The 23,454-nt window shown below is 41.9% G+C and overlaps 2 protein-coding genes across 2 annotated transcripts in view; one reads left to right on the top strand and one right to left on the bottom strand.

The window, feature by feature from the left end:
• Positions 1–365, top strand: part of LOC135088042 (voltage-dependent L-type calcium channel subunit beta-3) — a 116,625-nt gene extending 116,260 nt beyond the window's left edge. The window contains exon 14 of the mRNA XM_063982922.1: positions 135–365. Coding sequence (XP_063838992.1) covers positions 135–365 — 231 coding nt within the window. The remainder of the gene's footprint in view (positions 1–134) is intronic.
• A 10,817-nt stretch (positions 366–11,182) lies between these two features.
• LOC135088034 (uncharacterized) overlaps positions 11,183–23,454 on the bottom strand; it is a 72,159-nt gene continuing 59,887 nt past the window's right edge. The window contains exons 3-5 of the mRNA XM_063982914.1: positions 16,777–17,033; positions 12,248–12,425; positions 11,183–11,497 (exon numbers count right to left, since the gene is read on the bottom strand). Of these exons, the coding sequence (XP_063838984.1) occupies positions 11,183–11,497; positions 12,248–12,425; positions 16,777–17,033 (750 nt within the window). The remainder of the gene's footprint in view (positions 11,498–12,247; positions 12,426–16,776; positions 17,034–23,454) is intronic.

Raw genomic sequence — 23,454 nt, 5'->3', positions numbered from 1 at the left:
GACTCACACCATCAGCATCCGTCAAGCATCTGTCGAGAAGCTGTTGCTGTGCCCCAAGGACATAGTGGCGTAGCTAAGTAGCCAAGGGCCCTGGGGTAGATAAAAAATTGGGGCCCCACTGCTATCTAAACTAGTTAGGTTTTATCAAGCTTAGTAGCTACGCCAGTGCTGACATGTTCCACGTCATCCTGGAGGGGAACCAGCTCGAGGACGCCTCCGACCACATCGCGGAGTATCTGGAGGTCAGTCATCTTGACTCACACCATCAGCATCCATCAAGCATTTGTCGGACAGATGGTGACGCCGATAAGCTCTCGCAGTGCCCCATGGACATAGTGGCGTGGCTAGGTAACGAAGGGCCCTGAGGCAAATAAAGAAATGGGGCCCCACTGCTATCTAAACTGGTTAGGTTTTATCAAGCTTAGTAGCTACGCCACTGCGGACTTCGACGTCATCCTGGACGAGATCCAGCTGGAAGACGCCTGTGACCACATCGCGGAGTATCTGGAGGTCAGTAGTCTTGACTAACACCATCAGCATCCATCAAGCATCTGTCGGACAGATGGTGACGCCGAGAAGCTCTCTCAGTGCCCCATGGACATAGTGGCGTAGCTAGGTAACCAAGGGCCCTGGGGCAAAAAAATGAAGCCCCACTGCTATCTAAACTGGTTAGGTTGTATCAAGCTTAGTAGCTACGCCACTGCGAACTTCGACGTCATCCTGGACGAGAACCAGCTCGAGGACGCCTGCGACCAAATCGCGGTCAGTTAATTTTGAACTTTTACCATCAGCATCCCCTTCCCTCTTTTATAATACTAAATGTACGGGACCTCCTGCCATCTCTTGTTCTTACCGCTGATATAGATCCTGGCTACAGAGTGGCAGTACACACACCAGGCAAGTGAAGAAAGAATAGGTTTACCAAGGCTGAGTTGCACCACCTTATTTTAACCGTAACATTAACAATCCACCGTTGCTTTTTGTATGTTGTTTGACAGATTTTTGACGTTTGTCAAAGCAAAAATAAGATGGTGCAACCCAGCCTTAGAGTTTAGTCCGGTCGCCGAACACGTAGAATTTCGTCCAATGACCCCGTGCGAGCGCGACAGCAATATAATTACACGCGAGCGATAAGGATGGGTAGCTTGGGGTCATTGGACGAAATTCTACGTGCTCGGCGACCGGACTTTAGAAAAAAATACTGTTGAAAGTGAGCCAAGTTCAGTGTCTCGCATTGTGTTTGCAGGCATACTGGCGCGCGACGCACCCGCCGGCGCTGGCGCCGTCGCTGCCGCGGCCGCTGCCGCACGCGCACGCGCCGCACCCGCACGCGCCGCACCAAGCGCAGCCTGGTGAGTTGCACCACGTACCACGAGCATCGCTGTCGCTCCGAACGCCCACGCGGTTAATACAGGGCGGCACGCGTGTAAATGTCAGCGTCAAATAATTCGTGACACCTAAAGTAGCCTAACGGCCGGTTCACACATGTCTCCGTTTTATCGTGTACGTTTTTTTTCGTCGATGTATGTATTACTGTATACAGAATACTGTGTCATGTGTGAAGTCGCTCATACAACTACATACGCCATCGTAGAAAAAAAACGTACACAGTCAAAGTCAAAGTCAAAGTCAAAATTTCTTTATTTGTTTAGACTAATAAATAGTTCTTACAAATCGTCATAAAATATGCTCTTAAGGAGCCTCTACATGTCTCATAATCTTTTTACCCTACCAGCGCTTCGAGACCAACATTTGGCAAGTGCTGAGAAGAAGCGCCGCAACAAACTCAGTCACCACTGTCTGCCGGTTAATATAAATAAATAGAAATAGTAGTAGTAGGTACATTCGATTCAGGAGCAGTTCACTGAATTTACCATGCATTCTTGTATGGTGTATCATAAGAATGGGTAGGTATACAAGATTGCGTGGTATATTAAACAAGGTAGTGACGTGCTAATATCTAGACTTACATATTAAGGTACTAGTAGAAATGACTCGCATACATAAATTTGAATAACTTGGATTGACCAGTCCCCGAAAGCAGCGCCTGTTCACAGACATGACGAGTGAACCAGCCACCGCTTCACTCGACCATATTAGAGGGAATGTAACGAAATGTAAAACGGAGACGACATGTGTGAACCGGCCGTAAAAGTTCGCAACACGTCTTTGTTTCAATGAGGGCTATCGTTTTTATACTTAACAGTTGGCACCCCTGGCGATTGACAGGACCTTACTCTACAGTGGCGCCATCTTGATGAGTGCAAATGCGATAGTCCTCCTACCACTTTAGCGCTCACCAGTTGGTGCCACTGTCTTCGCTACTAGCAAGTGACAGGACCTTACTCTACCTACAGTGGCGCTAACTGGTGAGCGCTAAAACGATAGCCCTCATTGGAATAAGGTTGTGTTGTCAACTTTTTGGCCATTTTGAGTTTCACGAACTAGTTATACAATGTGTTTGGGATAGGGCTAGCGATAATTTAAGGCGTTGTTGTGATGTTTAATTTATCAACAAAAATGCCCCCATATGTGGGTCCACCCCCCTCCTCTTGTAATAGTGGGGCGGGCTTAATTTTTTATGTGACTACGTAAAAATTGTTTGTATTTTTATCTACTATATAAAAATAAGTCGGGTTTTCCTCCCTGACGCTATAACTCCAGAACGCACGAACCGATTTCCACGGTTTTGCATTCGTTGGAAAGGTCTCGGGCTCCGTGAAGTTTATAGCAAAGAAAATTCGGGAAAAGGGGGTAAAACGGGATCCACGCGTACGAAGTCGCGGGCGGCCGCTAGTGTGCTTATAAAATTGACATAATAACATCGCCTTAAATTATCGCTAGCCCTATCCCAAACACACTGTATAACGCTGACAGTACGATACAAGATTTTGGGGGTATCGTGGGGATCATTTGATTAGCGAGTACTGTTTTATAATGATATTTCTTATTTAAATTACTATGCCTTTAAGAAGCGCCTAATAGTTTATATTATTGCACCGACCTGAAGAAGATAGATCTTTAGGTATCTCTAAGATACATTTTAGATAATAATTAATTAATTAGTACGGATATGGCATGATGGCATCTGATATGGGCTATGTGTGAAAACTGGCTAATGATCCCCGCGACACCCAAACCTTTTATTGGTCTATTAAAATCAGCTTATAGGAGGATAGGGAGAGACGATACAGTCATGGCAACTACAAAATATAAACCTAAAATTTCACAAGGTTCTTAATACCAAGAAGATCCATTTCTGCTTAAGTGAATAATAAAATAATACTATTACATAATATTTTTGTACTAAAAGTTGCTTATCAAACCACCAACTTTATTTATACTTAATTACTTTTTAATTACAGCGTCATGCTCAATATTACTACTACTGTTCTAAATATGACACATTTTATTTACACTACAATGCCAATAAATTTTAATACAGCATCTGTCTCTAACTGTCTAATCCTCACTAACCTGAAAATGAAACTAAAAATAACTTAAGGTTAGTATAGACTAGAGCATTTAATTACTTGTAACAAAACAACGAGCCGCTCTATGATATGTTCTAGTATCATTGTCACCCTTAATCACCCTTTCACTAACCAAACATTGTACATTTTATCTGTGTGGCTAGCACGAAAAACTTTCGTCTTCGAATCGTTTGCGTATTCGAAATAAGCGCTACCCAGCCATTAAATTCAACGATAATAAATGACGATCTCGACTGTCAAAATTAGTTTCGTTCTACCATTTAGTCGGCCGTTTGGTGTAGTGGTTCAGAGCGGACTACTATGCCGAGAGGTCCCGGGTTCGATTCCCGGCCGGGCAGAAATTGAAATGATGAATTTTAATTTCTGTGACGGGTCTGGGTGTTACTATGTATAATATGTATGTATTTAAAAAAAAAAAAAAGTATATAAGTAGTATATCCGTTAAGCTAGCACCCATAACACAAGCATTAAGTTGCTTACTTTGGGGCTAGCTGGCGCTGTGTGAAATTGTCCAAAGATTTATTATTATTATTATTTATTATTATTTCTCATACTGAGTTCACTTTAGGTCAAGTTCACAGGGGCGCTGTTTAAGTTTTCATTCTAAATTTTTTGATGGCGATTCCAATACGCAAACGATTCGAGGTCGAAAGTTTTTCGTGCTGTATTGTACTATTCGCAAGAACGTTACGTTACATAGAAAAGCTCTAGTCTATACTTACCTTAAGACATGAATATCATAGTTAACTGTTTGCTTCTTGTCAATAACTGTGTGTTCCCTTACTGACCCCCCCGCGCACCCCGGCGGGCCCCGCGAGCGCGCCGACTCCTACGGCTACGAGCGCGAGCGAGGTAACTAACACACTAACACCGCCCTTGTTGCAACTGGGAAGTAATACTACAGGGTGTGGTCTTGTAAAACAACACATGTAGTACACGTGAATGTAATGACAGGAAAAATAAATAAAATTTTAAACTTTTACTTTAATAGTAAAAAACCTTGTTCAAACATCTCCTAAAACTTTCGAGACGGCACTTTTCGGGGATGGCACTCACGGGATTTTTCCACGAGAATTGAAAATATTTTTTTTATATTTTTTTGCATCAGTGTCGTGTAAACTACTTCCCTTCAGATGGGCGTTGTTTTACAAAACCACACCTTGTATACCTACACACGGTGCTGACTGAGCTTGACTGGACACGCTACCGCGTCTACATAAAATACCTAGTTTATGCTGTCACACACAGTTTTCTTTTCTATAGAGTTGTGTCTCTCAAATACTAGCCTATTACTTCCCAGTTTCAAAATTCTATTTTAATATTAAGACTGTTGTATTATTTATGTATATCATTATAGACAAATTCAACCTCGCAAAAATCTTAATCATTATGAAATCATTAAAGTTTCTTAATACCGTAGCTTCCATTAGTAAGCAGAGGCGGCGTAAGGCGTAGGCGACGTGGGCCACCGCCTACGGCCTCGCGGTACAAGGGGCCTCGCGCATCAAAAATTTTGAAAAAATGTATACAAGGTGGAGATGACAATATCACAATACGAACATTGACTATTAAATATAAATTCTTGATAGCTAAACAATGTAGTTAAAAATAAAAATATATTTTTTTCCAAACAAATTCAGCCATAATCAGACACAAAATTAAGCAACAACACGGTTTTAAGTGACGAACATTACTCTTTGGCGCAATATTCCTTTAAAAATAATCACTGAATCAAGAAATCAGAAACTGTCAATGTATATGTTACGGTTAATGTGATAAATTGAAAATTATTAATAATAACCGGTTATTATGAATAATTACCGACAGTCGCGGTAAAAGTGATAAATTAATCACATTTAACAGTGATTATTTAATAATTCAACCTTAGTACTAATAAATTTCATAATAGAGAACAACATCTTGTGTACGTGCTCATGTACAGCCAAACTTTTGAACGTTTTGACATCATATATTAATATAATTTGGCATAATGAGTTTGGAATGTTTCTTGCTTAATATTACATTTCCATGATGCCTATAACATAATGTTTTGATTTAAAGTAAAAAATAGGTTAAGGTGCGGCGGGGGTGGCCCTTGGGCCACCCCTAAGCCGCCTATTTAGTTTTATACACACATAAATGACCTCATATTAATCACATTTGCCAAATCATGCGGTGATTATTCATAATAACCGGCGATTATTCATAATTTTCACATTTATCACTTTGACCGTAACATATAGACCTTTGACCCTTTTTTTTATTATTTCATAAAATCCGTCTTCAGGTCGCCACAGAACAAGGCCTCGCGAAATCTGTCTTGCCCACATCAAATTTAGGTCTTGCCCCGCCTCTGTTAGTAAGTAATTTATGTAAACATTTCAGTAGATTTGTTTTAGTCACAGCACGTTCATAGTCAAAGTAGTCCGTTGATTTCATGTTGTAGTAACGTAGATGTCGCCTCCCCGGCCCGGGCATATGGAATGTCCGTCCCACTGACCCTACCTGTTCATTTCAGTACAAGCGTCCGGACAAGCGCACTAACCGCCGACCGAAGATCATTATTCCAGCATTTCCAGACGTACCCTTTATTAGCCGACGCGGCAGCCGGTGGCGTTCCCAGGTTGACACTTTTAGCGGTCGCCCGCGATAACTCGCTTCGCTACCGGGTGTCGCTTACTAACGCGAGCCAACCGTCGAATGCAGGCGCCACACAACACTCAGCTTCACACTTCCAGAAGGGGCTCCCGCTCGCCGAATGCGTCGTCACTCGCGGAGGTCTTCCAGCTTCTGAATCTGTTTGGAGTTTATTTTTCTAGCGATTAACTCAGCGTTTGATTTGACACACCAAGCATGGACTAACGGTTTTCGTTTGATTTGAGCTAAAGCCTGGTCCGTGAGCACGTAGAATCCCGTCCAATGACCCCAAGCTACCCATCCCTATCGCTCGCGTGTAATTATGTTGCTGTCGCGACTGTGCGACGCGCAGTGAGTGTGCGAGCGCGACAGCAACATAATTACGGGTCATTGGACGGGATTCTACGTGCTCACGGACCAGGCTTTAGTCTCAGTGTGTCGGGTGAGCTGGAAGACCGCGGTATCGTAATCCGTCATAGGTGGAGCGGGAGTCCCTTTGCCCGCTGTCGCGTGGTTGACGTGTGCGTGTTGCAGCAGCGCCGCTGGCCGCCGAGGCCGTGCTGCCGTGCCCGGGCCGCGTGCGCGCGCCGCAGCCGGGCTCGTAGGCGTAAGTGCGACGCTGGGGCTGCCCCTCGCGCGTGTTTGCTGTGTGAAGTTTGAATGCCCTCCTTTCAGTTTGCAGTTTGCGACCCCTTTGCAGAGCGCTCCGAGGGATCGACCGTTTGGAGATTGTGCAACCGCTGTTTTGTATTTATTTGCATCGCTTTTCTCGTTTGTATCCCATTTTTAAGTTGAAGCCCCACATTATACAGGATGTTAGGTAAATGGGTATATGAGCCGACACTAACCCATGTTAACATGGTCATATAAATGGTATGGTGAAGTCAGAAAATTGATATCTTCATTTTAATTATTTTAATTTTCATACAAATTGGATTTTATAAAAAAATGTTTGTACGAAAATTAAAAAAATTAAAATGATGAGATCAAATTTCTGACTTCACCATACCATTTATATGACCATGTTAACATGGGCTAGTGTCGGCTCATATACCCATTTACCTAATACCCTGTAGAGATGGTCGTGATGTTCAAATATGACAACCCTTAGAAAAGAACATCCTGGCTGAGAAGACGAGTCCATGACACTCGATCTCAGTACCTACAATAAAGTGTTTCAAAATGTTCGAATGCGGCTTGCACATTCTGCATGCGGACTTTCCAGGAGCTGAATCCACAGCCGCGTTGTAACCTTCTGTTGTTGCAGGCGGACGGGCGCGGGCGGCGCGGCCCGAGCGGCTGGAGGAGGAGTATTACGCGCGCGAGCGCTACGGCCGCTACGGGCGCGAGTACGAGCACTACGCGCACGAGTACCCGGCGCACGAGCCGTGCGAGCGCGACTGCGGCCGCGACTACACGCGCGACGCCTACCGCGACTACCGCGACTACCGCGAGCCGCGCCCGCCGCGCCGCGACCGCGATGACGACCTGGGGCCCTCGCGACGCGCGCTCAACGCGGTCTAAGCCGACCCTGCTAGGGGTGCACTCGACCTCCCGCCGAGGATTCCGTCAACTGGGACCGCAATTAACTGGGACCGCGGTCCCAGTCGCCGGATGCGTAAAAATTAAATAATTTTCTTCCGGCGACTGGGACCACTCATGGATTTTAGTACTGTACCAATTTTAGATTGAATAATTTCTTTTAAGTTATCTATGAGTGGTCCCAGTCGCCGGAAGAAATTTTTTTTTTATGGATCCGGCGACTGGGACCGCGGTCCTAGTTAATTGCGGTCCCAGTCGCCGGAAGCCTCGACCGCCGACCGCCCGACCTGTCGCGAGCGTTCTGCGGGCTTGGAACGCTGCCAGCGGCTCGGGCGCGGCGGTCGACGCCTCTGTAAATGCTCACTTAATTTAGCGCGTCCCCTGAACGTATCCTCGTTTGGACGCATTTTTGGTGTCGACGAGCTCGACTGCGCCCGCTCGGTCCCCGATGGCGGTTATTTAAGGATTCAAATATTGCGTGACGTATTTTAAGGGGGCTCCTCGCGGCATATCTTGTGAGTTAGGGAGCTGGTGACGGTTTTGTTGATTTACGCGCGTATATTGTGAACGGTGAAAATCTGTTTATAACACCGTTTGACGTTTTTTACGTTGCGAACAGTGCGTTTTTGAACGTTTTATTTGTTTTAACGCGGACGTGTACGCCGGGCACGGGATGTCGTTTTTCCTATTCCGATGAGTGCGAGGCTTTTGATTTTATTTTTGATGTTCCCAGTTTTTTATGTTGTGCAGACATTGTGCGTGTGCTAGGTGCGTGTGGTTGCCGGCGGTCGCTTGGGCCGGCACGAGCTCCCTGGCAGCTGTTTCAACGTGGTGCTTCTGAAACCGGTCGTTCTGCGGTTTCGCGTATCCTTAACCTTTTATTAGCGGAGCGCTTCATTCGCTGAGCTTCGGGCCGCGACCGTACGCCGCGACCAAACACCCTTTTCTACGATTATTTCCACCTAAGTTAAAACTATACTTACCTATCCGTCTGTAGGATGCTGCGAGTCTATGATGAGTGAAGAGGGTTGTGGTGATGTTTTAAATGTTGATCCGTGGATACCACTTCTTTTTAATTTATTTTGAATGTATATAATTCATATAACTAAGATTAAAAATCAGCCAAAAAAAAAGAAAGTGGATTTTCGGTATGCTTGAAATATTTGGTTACTTAAGTAGGTATTTAGATATTTTAGTGGATGATTACTTGTGTGTTTATCTTCAACGGGTTTTTGAGGGTATATGGGATACAAGAACTGACTGTCAACTTACAACCTCACGTAAAGGGCCAGGTAGTTTGAATTATAAGAACAAAGATGTCTAATAAATAATTTGATAAGGTTTGGATAAGTTAACTGCTCAAAATTATTCAACTTTCATCTTTGGATCTTATTGACATAGGGTTTATTGTTTGTATATCCGTGATTCGGTTCTTGTAATGTTGTCAAATAGCTAATTTATGCTTGTGGACTACAACATAAATACTTATGAATAAGCTGCAAGCATGTATCCAGCTTTAGGGATGTCGGAGTCTGTCAGTTGACAGTCAGTCGTGCGATTGGTCGCGTCGTACGGTCGCGCTCTCTCGGCCTGCCCACGACTAGTCGAGTAAGAAATACGGCTGCGACGCCTGGGATCCGCCAAAGCTGAGATTAGAGTTGTGCTGTAAAAATATATATTTGCACACTACCTACCTCTTCGATATAAAACTAGAAGAGGTAGTATTGTAATCCAATATTACGCGCCCTCTATTTACTTATAAGCAACTGTTTATAAAGCGCCATCTATGGTTCTTCTTTGTTTCTTACTGAACTACCGAGAGTCGGGACAAACTAATTCTTAAAATGAACCATAGATGGCGCTACATTTATGCGTGCTGCTTTTTATCGATTGATCCGCATGCGGTCGCCATTAAAATTCAAGACACTGTACCTGTAACAAAATTTGTTGGGAAGAAAATCTGGAGACGTTGTTAGTAATTTTCACACGCTGTAGTTAATGGCCGCGTGCGGACCGATCGATAAAAAGCAGCATGCATAGATGTAGCGCCATCTATGTTTCATTGTAATAATTAGTTTGTCCCGACTCTCGGTACCTAGTTAAGTAAGAAAGGAAGAAGAACCATAGATGGCGTTTTAAAAACAGTTGCTTATAAGTAAATAGAGGGCGCTTGATATTGGTTTACAACAGGGAGGTATAAAAGATTCAAGCAAAAGTTTTCTGATTAGTGTGATCAGAGCGAATATGAGCTCTACCATAGTTCAGCCCCGCTGTAGTCAGCTGCACCTCTCAGCTTTGGTGGTGATCTCCAATTTAGCGATGCTGTATACCTGACATTTATTGTTACCTTACTTGTTTTCTGTCTATATTCCGATTACTGAATGATTCATGTTTGTATCAATGTAAACATTTATAAGCACTTAGTATTTCACCCAGCCCAATAATGGGAATCTCAATAATCCATGGCGGTCAGATGTGAATGTCGTGGGTAAGTCGTAGCCGTTATTTGTCGGTCAGTCGCCGCTACGTACAGCTGAGCACAGCATCGCCCAGTCGTACGGCTAGCCGCGACCGACCGTGGCGTGGCGCTTGCGAGATGCCACGCGTGGCATCGTGTCATCGTGGCGTCGTGGCACCTCGCGGCGCGTCGTGGCAGGCCGGCGACACGCTTCGCCGGAGCGCGCTCGGCGCGGATTCGCGTCGATTGTATAAATTTTACATAAACAATAATTTTAGTACCGTTAGATATTATCCGTTTCCCATTTTTGAACATACTCTGTAATTATATTGCATCGTCTGTACTTCATTGTTGCAATCATTTGTAAATAAAATACTTTATATCGACTTGCCTTTTAATATGATTCTCTGTCGGGTAAATAAAACTGTCCGGTTAGTATGAAACGTATCGCAGTTTATTGAAGTAAATTCGATGATGCTTTACATTCAGCAAGCGAAGCTCGCCTCTCCTCTCGCGTCCACAAATAAATTACAACATTACAATACATAACAGATAAATAACTCTAATTTCATATACTCTCTCGCTGGCCTCTTTGGTGTCTACTAGCTAAATTATATACAATTTTAGTATTTTTTATGTCAGGTAACAACTACAATTTGAAACGTGACACGTGAGGTGAAAGATTTTGTAGACTAGAAAAACGTTTTCTATTACAATTTTATCATATTCGATATACTTTCGTGTAATTGATTACAGGGTTACAACGTGAACGACAAAGGAAGTCTCATTCGGAGTTGCGTCCGTTGAAATACGATTACTATTACAAGCGCACATTTCACCTCAGACATTCAACGTCACTTAACATCGAGCGTTAATTCTGTGTCAACTAACACTGTTAGTCGGGAGCCGTGCCGCGACATCTCTTTGGTTTCGCTCCGCGCAGAGATTCACCGCGACGCCTCGGGGCGTCGGTATATTTACACTATATACACAGGGGAGTCTTCGCGGGCCGGGCCCGTGGCATGCCTTAACCCGGGGGGCGGGGGCCTGGTCAGATATACAGGTAGTCGTTTTTGGTTTCCTTGCAGTAGCCGATGCTCGGGTACTGGTAGACGGGGTGGTAGCGGCGCTCGGCGTCGGCCTCGAGCGACAGCGCGGAGAGCGCGCGCGAGGGGTCTTCGAGGGGGTCGGCGGGCCGGGGGGCCTGGGGGGCCTGGTGGGCGGGCCGGGGGGCCGGGTGGGGGGCCGCGCGCGGGTTGCGGCGCACGCGGAAGTGGCAGTCGGCGTCGGCCGCCCACGCGCGCTGCACCTGCAACGGCAGGTCGTCCGGGTGCAGTTTGCGCTCGTACTCTTGAGCGGGACACACCTGGAACGATCACATTTGCCATTAAATTTTTTATTCACCTTATCTAAAGCCTGGTCCGTGAGCACGTAGAATTTCTCCCGTCGCACAGTCGCAACAGCAATATAATTACGCGCGAGCGATAAGGATGGGTAGCTTGGGGTCATTGGACAAAATTCTACGTGCTCACGGACCAGGCTCTAGCTGGCATTAAGCCTACTAAGAGGATCATCGTCTCCACAGAATCAAGAGAAAGTAGATAGATCACTGCATCTAATCAGTCTTCTTAAATGTTTCCCGACTAACTAGGCAGCAACTGTAGGATTAACGAAGGACTACCAAGCTAAGACTCGGCATGCTTGCCATCTTTCTACTTGCTGGCAGGGTAGTGTGCACGAGGCACATCTCACCTCGTATAGCGAGAACCGCTCGACGCCCTCGGTGGAGTCGTAGCAGTGCAGCAGGATGGCCAGCAGGCTCGCCGGCGGTGGTCTGCTCGCTGACGACGCTACGAGGCACAACTGACCTCGTATAGCGAAAACCGCTCGACGCCCTCTGTGGAGTCGTAGCAGTGCAGCAGGATGGCCAGCAACTCACTGGCTGCCTGCTCACTATGAAGACGTATGTTGTACGTACGAGGCACAACTAACCTCGTATAGCGAGAACCGCACGACGCCCTCGGCGGAGTCGTAGCAGTGCAGCAGGATGGCCAGCAACTCACTGGCTGCCTGCTCACTATGAGGACGTATGTTGTATGTACGAGGCACAACTAACCTCGTACAGCGAGAACCGCTCGACGCCCTCGGTGGAGTCGTAGCAGTGCAGCAGGATAGCCAACAGCTCGTCGGCGGTGGTCTGCTCGCTGGTCAGGATGCACTTGTACTGCGACGAGGACATCAGCGCCGAGTCGTAGATCTTCACCAGGCCGCCTGGACGCATCTGCAGCGAAAATCTGAAATGGGGAAATTGAAATTTAAACGTAAGAATATTTTATAAGTTGGGGGTCTGCCGCAATATCGCTCAATATTACAAAACCACACTCAAACAATTTACCAAAAATACACAGAAAAGATAGATTGTTGCTAAACCCGGGTAGGGTTTTCAGTATCATTTTCTAAGATGTACCTTTTGAGACTGCTAGTTGAAATAAGTAAGCGCCTGATACTATTTATAATGCAAAAAGTATTAGCAACACAAAATGTATGCAACTTTGCAGTATTATGTTTATCAGGCGTTCGATGAAGCTTTGTACGAACGACCGTTTATTCCCGATGTCCCCCACTATTTGTCCACCACTGGTGGACATCGAGAAAAAAAGTTGCAATGTCCACCAGTGGAGGACAGCGCTACTGAAATCTTCCCGTTGGGCCCTACTGGTGGACACTGAGAAGAAATGAGTTGCTCTGTCCCTCAGTGGTGGACATCGAAACCAAAAAAGTTCCGTTGTCCCCCACTATTTGTTTTGTTTTCGTGATTATTAAAAAATATATTTTTTTAATTCGTATCAAATATAATTCTCAGTTTTTTAACATCCCACCTTTCCTATTTATGTAAACTTTTTCAATTTGTCGTGAACTAGATCCTGCAATTTCCGACATTATTACAGATAATAAGTGCAAAATAGTAACATTACCGACACAATAATTTCTGATAACATGAACATTGTGGGTACTTGGAAAATTAAAAATGACATAACCGTTCCGATTAACGCACACTTCCTAGGGGCGTTAGTATAAATTAAGGATTGTTTTAAACTATAATAAAAATGCTTTAAAAATTTATATATTATAATTATTAGTATTTAATAAAGATTTACTTAAAATGTTTGTATTCATGAACACAAATATAATAGTGGAGGACAACGGAACTTTTTTGGTTTCGATGTCCACCACTGAGGGACAGAGCAACTCATTTCTTCTCAGTGTCCACCAGTCTGTAGGGCCCAACGGGAAGATTTCAGTAGCGCTGTCCCCCACTGGTGGACATTGCAACTTTTTTTCTCGATGTCCACCAGTGGTGGACAAATAGTGGGGGACATCGGGAATAAACGCGAACGACATACCTATTGATATGAAAAATATGACAAGTTACGAGTATGATTACGACAATATCCATAGGCCACACGCATCACGTCGCCTTGTTTGAAGTCTCAAACAATAACACCATAAACTAGTCCCCTAAAATAGTGTCAAGTGTCCTACACGAGTTTTCAATACGCCATGCACATTGTGTGCTGTCATCGGTGGAACGTGATCCATATTATGGTCAACAAAGTGTTGTTCGGAGCATTTTTAATGCACTTTGTTGAACAGCGGTTCTGTAACAGGAACAACTAACTACCCCCATAAACTTTAACAAGCAGTGGCTCGAAATATTTGAGAGATTTTGTCTCAAACTCTTTGAACGCTTAAGATGTAATATGACGTATTTCATTAATTTTAAGTGGTTTGCCTTCGACAGCTGAAAAATCAATATCCATCCATAGACGTAATGCAAAAGTTAACATAATAGCAGTCATTATTATAATAACACTAAGTTTTATTAAGTAGTATGTCAGTGTAAGAAGGATATCGTCACCTCGTCACCCTGTACGATTAACCACTCCTAAATTGGCAATAAACCCTATTTAGGTCCTATTATTTAATGTCTGTTAAGGTTCAGCCAAACCAACGCGATCAGCCGGCGTGCAGCGATGGCGATCAGACTTAAATGCATTGATCGCCATTTCGCCATCACTGCACGCCGGCTGATCGCGTGTGATCGCGTTGGTTTGACCGAACCTTTAAAAAGCTGACAAACATGACACCCTTTCCAAAAGGTCGTAATTGTAAACACTTATAAAAAGTAGGCGCTGACCCCGAAAAGGTTGGGGACAGGTGGCCAGTGTTTACGGACGGGAATAGACGCCGGAAGGGGACAGAGCTATTTTTCGAGAGCCGGCGATGGTGGTCCGCTAAAGAAGTGCCGAGGGACGACGCGGCGATTTGCCGGGAATACCAGCTTTGGCTAAACACACAGGTTTCTCCTTAAGGAAACGGTCGAAGATAAGAATAAACATAGTTTGGCATTATCATGATGCAAATAAAATAAAAAAGAACGGATTCAGTAATCAGAACATGCCTTCGCATTTTGCAATTTCTAAAAGATTTTTCAGCGTATAAAATTGTACGTAGGTTGAAACGAGTGAAACCTAAGTAGGTATGTCCTTAGAAGGCAAATAACAAATATGTTAATATGCTTAAAATAACAAATAAATAAGTAAATATTACGCAAGTGTAGGTATTTTGTGGTTAAAATAAGTTGATTTTATGTGTAAAGTGTTATTAAATTAATAATATATTATGTTTAAGTAGGTACAGGTAGGTAGGCTATTGCCATAAACTAGGTACTGACACACCACGTAAGATTTAAAAACTACTTGAAATTATTATCTATTTAAGCGTGTAGGAAGTAGCAAGTATTTATCACATCCTATTTTGATAAGAAATCCAAAATCAACATTGGTATACCAAATTCTTAAGTAAACAACAAAATTTGCACACTTTGAGCATGTAACATAAAATATCTTGCGTGAATGATAGCAAACACCGATGTATAAATGTATTACGCTGTTAACTAAACTCTGATTTTTAATTCGACGGAATTTTGACATTTCTGAAGTGTTGCCAACATTGAAACATTCCCACTAAGGATGGAGAGCATTTTCACAAATTAAAAATAATCCTTTCTTGAATTTAAGGTTTCACTTAAAAAACTAAGGCTTAAAAATGTACTGATCATTTCAAAATGGTTATTTGAATTTTTATTATCATATTTTAGAAGTTACAAAAAAAATTGGGAAATTATTTTTCTATTACTGGACTCCCTGGCCAATAATCCATGGGTTACAAACCTTTTTTATGAAAATCCTTTTGTTAATAAAATCTTAGCTTCATAAAATAATCAATTTAACAAGATGCCAATTTTATAATCCAAGTTGATTATGATGACGATAATGATGATTGATGATCAATACATATTTTCGTTTATGTTAATATGTTGTTTTACTGTGTTAAAAACACGTTTTTTTCTATTTCATCTCTAAAATGTACATAATTATTAGTGTACCTACATTGAATTCACGAAACAAACAATAGTTCATTCTTGTAAGTTGTAGTTGATGAAATTTCATTTCATATTATTTATTAATAATTCAAAGCAAAAAAGGCTTATTACATCTGAATTGTCAAAAAATGACAGCTGTCAGAATTCCGTCGAATTAAAAATCGGACTATAGCTCTAAAAGTTTACTTTAGATTTAGTTTGAAGTATTGACTATGTACCTGACTACCTGCCTTTCCAATAGTTCGAATGCAAGCCGTACGTGACTGGACCTAAGTAATCCAATATTTCTGTATTGTTTACCACCTACAATGGAGGTTTTCCTTTAAAACCGGTCATGTGCGGTCATTCTCGGTACGCACTGTAAGTATACCTTACAAATAAGTAAACTACAGGAGTACAGGTAATGTCTCACTCACTCCTTCAACAAAAGCGTTAAGAAACAAGTTTTTTTACCTTAACATTACCTTTAAGTAATGCAGATAAAACAAATGTACCTCTAATAAGACAAAGTAATGCCTATTAAAGAGCAATGTTTAGAGAGTAGCGTAATTTAATTTTAATTATTAATCCTACAGAATATCTAAAGCTAACTATTCGCAGTTGGGTCTAGAAAACGACTGAAACTACGGCGACTCTACTTTTGCGGGTAAACAAATTCTCACTGATTCACTGCAAGTCGGACGTAGATGTTATTCACATAGAAGCCTTGCAGTAACCACTAGAGTTTATTGGGCGTTAAAATAAACTGCGTAAACGCATCAGCAAGTCTAGTAAGTACTTAGCTAAAATAGAGAATCTTGCGTGCAGAATGCTACACTAAGCGTTACAACCATTTTATAAGTAGAGAGTAGGTAATTACCTACATCAGAATCTGTGCTTTTGGTGAATCATTAATAACAACTAACTAGGTTACCTACCTACCTATCTACTCTTCAAAAGCACTTCAGTGAGTTATGTATCCTACTAATATTAAATGTGAAAATTTGTGAGGATTTTTGTTACTAATTTTACTCTTACACCATTTAAATTTTTATATAGTTAAGTCCCAGGTAAAAATAGGTAGTTAAATTCATTTTTTTTCGGCTTTAGAAGACGCACACGATAAAGACTGTGACAGACCGAAAACACGCGGGCGAACCAACGGTCAAAAGCAAGGCACTTCATAAACAACAGTTTATACAATCTTAAAGCCAACTCACTTTGAGTATCCTTTCGGATGGCAGGCCTGCAGCGCGGCGGGGCGGGCGTCGTCATCCAGCACCAGGGTGGTTCTCAAACCCGCAGCCCGGACCCTGACCTCCATGCTCAGGTAGAACAGCCGCGGGTCCCGGTGCCTCATGCGGAACTTGCCCAGGAGTGTGGAGACCACCTCCCGGGCGCGAGTGCCCCACGTCACGGAGAGCGTCTTGTATTCGATGTCCGGCCGGAGGCACCGCGCGTAGACCTTGATCGTCGTCTGGAAGAAAATGTTTACTGTCAATTGCTGAAGAAGATAAAGATGAGGAATCTTTTTTATGGTAAAAACTGTCGTTTGACGCTACCTATCCAGTCTAATCTAGTCTACAAGGTGGACCGACGACATCGTAAAGGTAGCAGAGAAGCGCTGGACGCAGGCCGCTACCAATCGATCAACGTGGAAAGCATTAGGGGAGGCCTGTGTTCAGCAGTGGACGTCCTATGGCTGAAATCATTTCAGAAGATGATGATGATGATCTAGTCCAAATTCAAATTCAATCATTTTTTGAAGCCACGATAGCCGAACGGTGAAGGAGTCGGACTGGCCGACTCGTGATCTGGGGAACGCAGATTCGGTCCCCGCCGCCGCTCGACTATTGTGGTGAGCTCACTCGTGATACAAGCATATTTAGCTTAGTACGAGGGGCTAATGGGACAATTAGTAATTTGTGTAATAACAAATTAACTAATCTTTAAAAAAAATCAAATTCTATATTGCTCCATGTTGGTATACAAAGGTTCATCAAAGAAAGGAGAATGAATTTAATACCAACGAAATAAGGAAAGTAGTCCTGCGTTATAAACGCTAGGTGTTAGGTTATCAGTGGACGATGATTCAATAAGTACCTATCTACACCAATTATTCATCCTGCCTACTATACCTAATACACAAGAGGAAAACTTTCGACAAGTGCTGTCATAGGATCATCCACTCACAATACACAAGCAGTAAATTCACATTGCAGAGTACAATACAATAAAAGACCAGCCATTTTGAACACAAAAGAGTTACAACAGAAGCCTTGAGTGCAGTAGATCACAATTTTGACGACATCGAAATTACAACTACCCGCACGCGCCATTGCGCAAATCCGAATTACACGGAGACAAGTAATAAAATTATTACGGTTGCCGTAGTATAATGTCCCTTATTTTGGTTATGGTAAAGTAGAGATTACGATATTATATTGTACGTATGATCAGAATGCAAAGATTGCAGGAAACCAGATTCTCACGAGAATCAGCCGCGGGCGACAGAGCAGGTTCTGTCACAAGCGCGAAAATATGCAATGCGCCGTGAATAGGGACTCGATATCAAATTTATACAGTGGAATAGAAAATATTATGTAAAGCCTATCCATACTTACGTTCTGAATTCATATTTGAAAATACAATCAATCTTACTTGAATTAAGCAGGCCTATTCTATGCACGTTTGAGAACTGTTATTTTATTTTATTTATTTTATTTTGTTTTATTCAGAAAACAAACAGCTTACAAATGAAGCTATGAAGTTATGAAGGTAAACTACGATACCATGATGAAGCCGGGAAATACAGCCTATATCCTGTATTTCCCGGCTTCATCATTCGTTAACATTATTAAAAATATTCGCACCAGTCCTTTTCCGGGTTTCATATAAAATATTACGAGCTTTTGCACCACAGCCGAAAGCAACTGTAACTGTAAATATTTATACTGTAGGTATTCTACTCACTGAGCACAATGCACTCGTATCGAAATTTTTACAATAAAAATGGAAACCCTTAGGCCGAAAGTTGTTTTCTACCAAGTGAACCGTGAGGCGTAAGAACAATACACTATCCAAAACTACCCACCACACAAAACGAATCAAAGTTCACATTTTGTAAAAAAAAAAAGGGTAGACGCACAAATTTCTCCTCACGACGCGATATTATTTCCATTAACGTAACACTTCACTATTATATTTAAACTTACGTGAATATTATGCGGGTGCAATGCTAACCGCATGCGCGGTGCAGGGATCGGCGTGGCCATTGCGCGGGCGCACGCAGCGCTGTCCCACGCGGGCGCGGCGGGCATGGCTACACTGGGACACTGACGCGTACGCACTGCTCGCCGGCCGGGCCGCGACTAACCAGTGAACTAAACTACTACGGGTCCACTATACGGGACGCTCGCAGGAAGCACCCGCCCTCGTCAACAAAGGGTGTCGATATACCGCCAGGGCTGACACTGATATCGATTCTATAATAAACATATGATGAATCCATTTATTTTAAATAAAGTTTGTTTAACAGAAACGTCATTTGTTTACCAGGAACTAAGAAGTCCTAATGACGTGCTGTGGTGACTCATAATATAGGTAAATGTTCAATAAACTATTAATAAGTCTGATAAATGCGGAGGGATTTATTGAAAAGACATTGAAAGACTTTTGAAATCAGACTAATAATCCCGACTCCCTGTGGTGATATGTAATCGAAATTGTTTTAATAAAGATCTAGAAACCTCTAGATCTTAAAACACACACTACACACTGAAAGTAAACACTTAAGCAACAACTTAGAGTTCAACAACCTTCAACAACAACTCTTCGTTCTCTACACAAATCTGTTCAACAGCTCACAAAGCAACAAAATTTATTTGAGATTCCCAAGATAGGTAGATAGCAACCCTACAAAGCAACCACCTGCCGGGTGAAGCAATATTATAGAGGGCAGTATACCTACACCCGCGGGCCCAATACTGCGCCTGCGACAACACGAGCGAAGGAAGTCACTTCAATGGGCATTGTAGTCGACAAATTATCGATTTGTTGCATAAATCGGATCATATCCATCACTCTTGCATAGTAGGGCTACTGCATTGATTGCGGATGTATATTGTCAAAGCTACTGAAAGCGAATTGGTTACGGTAGAAGCTCATAAAAACAGTTTTAAAGTATTTTTTCACGATTGAGGAAGTTGTGGGTTGCTTATTTTTTGTTGTCATATTCGTATCTCACTGGAGTATTTCAGAGTCCTTTGTTAATTTTAATAAAGTATCTAGAGGTACATTATTTTTGAATTAAGATAATTTATTGTAATAAAATACATATTTCACAAGATATTTTAGTCTTATTTTAGTTTAGACAAAAGTTGAGCTTAAAGTTCTATTTGTTTACATGACGTCCTAATTGACGTAGTTCCCAGGGATCGCAGACGCACCTTCAACAAATCGATTTATTACACATCTCATTTCTTCACCTTTATCCTACAAGAAGGATTGTGATCGATTATAACACGCGATATGTTCGGATCGAATGCGATCGAGTTTAACTCGCGCAAAAAACAATCTCGCGCCGCATGTTTCCCACGAGACCGTCGTCTGCGGCGAAGACGGTCAACCTGTTAGCGAAATTGCCATTCCTTAAATTCTTTTTAACAAAAGGGATATTTTGAAAACGATCTACATCAACATTTTTCTCGGTTACAGAAGGCCATCTATTAGAAGATGAAGAAAGATTTGGGATTAATGGCCAATAAAATTTGGACGTGTCTGTAGTAATAGATCTAGCGATAAAGGCATTGTTGAACGTTACAGCTACATTAAATCGAATTCCCCTAATTTCACAGAAGTTCCTTTATTCCAGGTACTTGCCTACTTATCTAATATGCTTATTTCCTGATATTATGGAAGCTCACAGCATCAACTAAATTCAGCTCTGAAACTTATGATTATGCTTATGACTTCTACATTTCATGAGCACGCACTGAGAAAATTCTAATTAGTAAGTAGGTAGATAGGTTACAAAAGTTTTTCAAAACATGACAGACAACGCAAAGATATTTTCGAGCACGTTCGCAGCAATATCATGATCAAGTACAGAGTACGAAGCTCACCGCAAGGAAAGTGTCGGGCCCAGTAAAAGTGGTCGAAGCGTCCTCAGAGGATGGAGGAAACGCAAAAAGCGCCGGACGCCGCCGGAATGCGGCCGCGGCGAGACTCGACGAGATGCGCATGAGTTGATTCACAACTTGATTACAAATCTGGACTAGGACTAAGACAGACAAGCAATCAAAATGGGCCAAGACATAACCAGTATAATATCTAATGACGGACAACTGTCCGAACTCAAGATAGTCATCGTTTTAAAAACAAGTTCATTTTCTGACTGACATCTTTTGCCAAATGCTTTACCTATCAGTTTCAGTCAAATCATAATTTCTGTAAGAAAAAAAGAGTGATAAACAGTACCTATATTGTACTGTTTTATTTTTTACCCGACTACGGCAAAGCAAAAGGAGGGTTATGATTTTGACAGGCTATGTATGTATGTATGTATGTATGTATGTATGTTCATCTGTTCCCTCGTAACTTCTAAACTACTTATCAGAATTCGACAAATGACATATCATTAGAAGCGTCTTAATTGTCCGCTGGTTATAGGCTATATGGGGTTTCACAAAATCTAATGTGGCGCCCTCTAGCGGACAAAACATAAAGAGTAAAAAAATAAAGTTAAGATAAATATGCCGTGTTTGGTATCATTTGAAAGCGCTTTACTTGTACATTTCGAATATATATATGTTACGGTTAATGTGATAAATTGAAAATTATGAATAATAACCGGTTATTATGAATAATTACCGACAGTCGCGGTAAAAGTGATAAATTAATCACATTTAACAGTGATTATTTTATAATTCAACCTTAGTAGGTAACAGATTTCATAAAAGAGAACAACATCTTGTGTACGTGCTCGTGTACAACCAAACTTTTGAACGTTTTGATATCATATATTAATATAATTTGGCATAATGAGTTTGGAATGTTTCTTGCATAATATTACTTTTCCATGATGCCCATAACATAATGTTTTGATTTAAAGTGAAAAATAGGTTAAGGTGCGGCGGGGGTGGCCCTTGGGCCACCCCTAAGCCGCCTATTTAGTTTTATACAGACATAAATTACCTCATATTAATCACATTTACCAAATCATGCGGTAATTATTCATAATAACCGGCGATTATTCATAATTTTCACATTTATCACTTTGACCGTAACATATATATTACTAGCATTTGCTTGTGACTTTACCTGTATTCATGGGCTGATTGCATATAATTCACATCTTTTCGTTCATAGTTTCTTTACTACTTATTAGTTCATCAATTTAACGTTTGTTAATATTATGCGCCACAAATACATTTTAACACCAAAATAATAGAAATAATAAATAAAAATTAAAAAAACTAAAACCCAACTACGACAAAAAACGACGCTGAAAAAGTATAAAACAAGATTTTTAGAATACTGAACTGAACAAAGTTGCTAATGTAGTTGCATAGTAATTTTCATGTTTGGAAAGGCGTAGTCACACGTTACATATACCTACCTACCGTAGCACTTTGACAACGTGTGACTGCGGTTTTCCAAACATGAAAATTACTATGCAACTACATTAGCAACTTTGTTCAGTTCAGTATTCTAAAAATCTTGTTTTATACTTTTTCAGCGTCGTTTTTTGTCGTAGTTGGGTTTTAGTTTTTTTAATTTTTATTTTTATGCGTAAGCGTTGTTTGTGATGGATGAGCAAAATTTTCCGTGTCAGTACTTTTAACATTCTGGACTGTTGATAAACAACTAAAATTGATCAGATCAAGGTGCTTTTTACACTTAGTAAACAAATTAGATTGGACAATTGGACTCGGTGCATGTTGGAGGCCGGATGAGTCATTATTGAAGGAAAGATTAAGCTGTCATGATGATTCTGTGATCACCATCAATAATCAGAAATTATATTACCGATACTGGCAATCTGCCGAAATCGCGGTTAAATTACATCTCAATATCGTAACAAGTGGAATGCTCAACCGATTTGTCATCTGGGCCGCAGACCGCGGTGTACTGTCAGCAACTATATGACAATGATTTTATCTTTATTGCACACTGCACAAAACGGACACATAAAAAAAATACACGTTCGAAACAACAACAATAGGTTTTAACGCTATTAAGTGACCTGATCCAGACAACATAGGGAAAGCTTTTAAGCTTGCAGTCAACATTTAAGTTTAAGTATGACATTGACCCAATATCTAGTCATCATTACCTATTTATTCAAGCGCTTCTTAGCTTCAATTTTGGTTAATGCTGAGCTTCAATTATGTTGCTGTCTTTACTTTGCATGTAGCCCATGAAGAAGGTACGAAAGCCGTCCCTAATGAGACCGCACACCGCAAGCACGCGTGCGCAGACGCAGCTCTTTGTTCGCGGCCCTGATTCGGTAATCTGTACTTTGGAGTTTTTGGAGTATATCGCCCAGAATCAGCCTACTTAGTTGTGAATAGGCTCATGTAGCCGACAATTTTATGGTGAGAGAATGAGGTGGCGAAACACCGAGCTTTAAGTAGTAGGTAGAGCATTGTGTTGCTTGAAAACAGTCACAGAAATGTCATAATATTAGTAATAAAACGAATAAATTACCAATTTGGTAATAGATTACACGGAAGAAAAAGATTTCGTTTGGTTAGCGCCGCGCGAAATGGCCGCGGGTCAGTAAACAAAGCCGGACGGATCGATTCGGCGCGGGCGCACGATCTGATGCAGCGCTGGGGTGACCATGCTTAGGATTTATTTGTAAGACTGCACTTGCACTCGTCCAATCGTAACTT

The sequence above is a fragment of the Ostrinia nubilalis genome, chromosome 3, assembly GCF_963855985.1.
Source record: "Ostrinia nubilalis chromosome 3, ilOstNubi1.1, whole genome shotgun sequence".
In the NCBI taxonomy this organism is placed as follows: domain Eukaryota; kingdom Metazoa; phylum Arthropoda; class Insecta; order Lepidoptera; family Crambidae; genus Ostrinia; species Ostrinia nubilalis.
The sequence above is the reverse complement of the archived record's forward strand: the minus strand, read 5'-3'. Positions and strand labels throughout refer to the sequence as shown.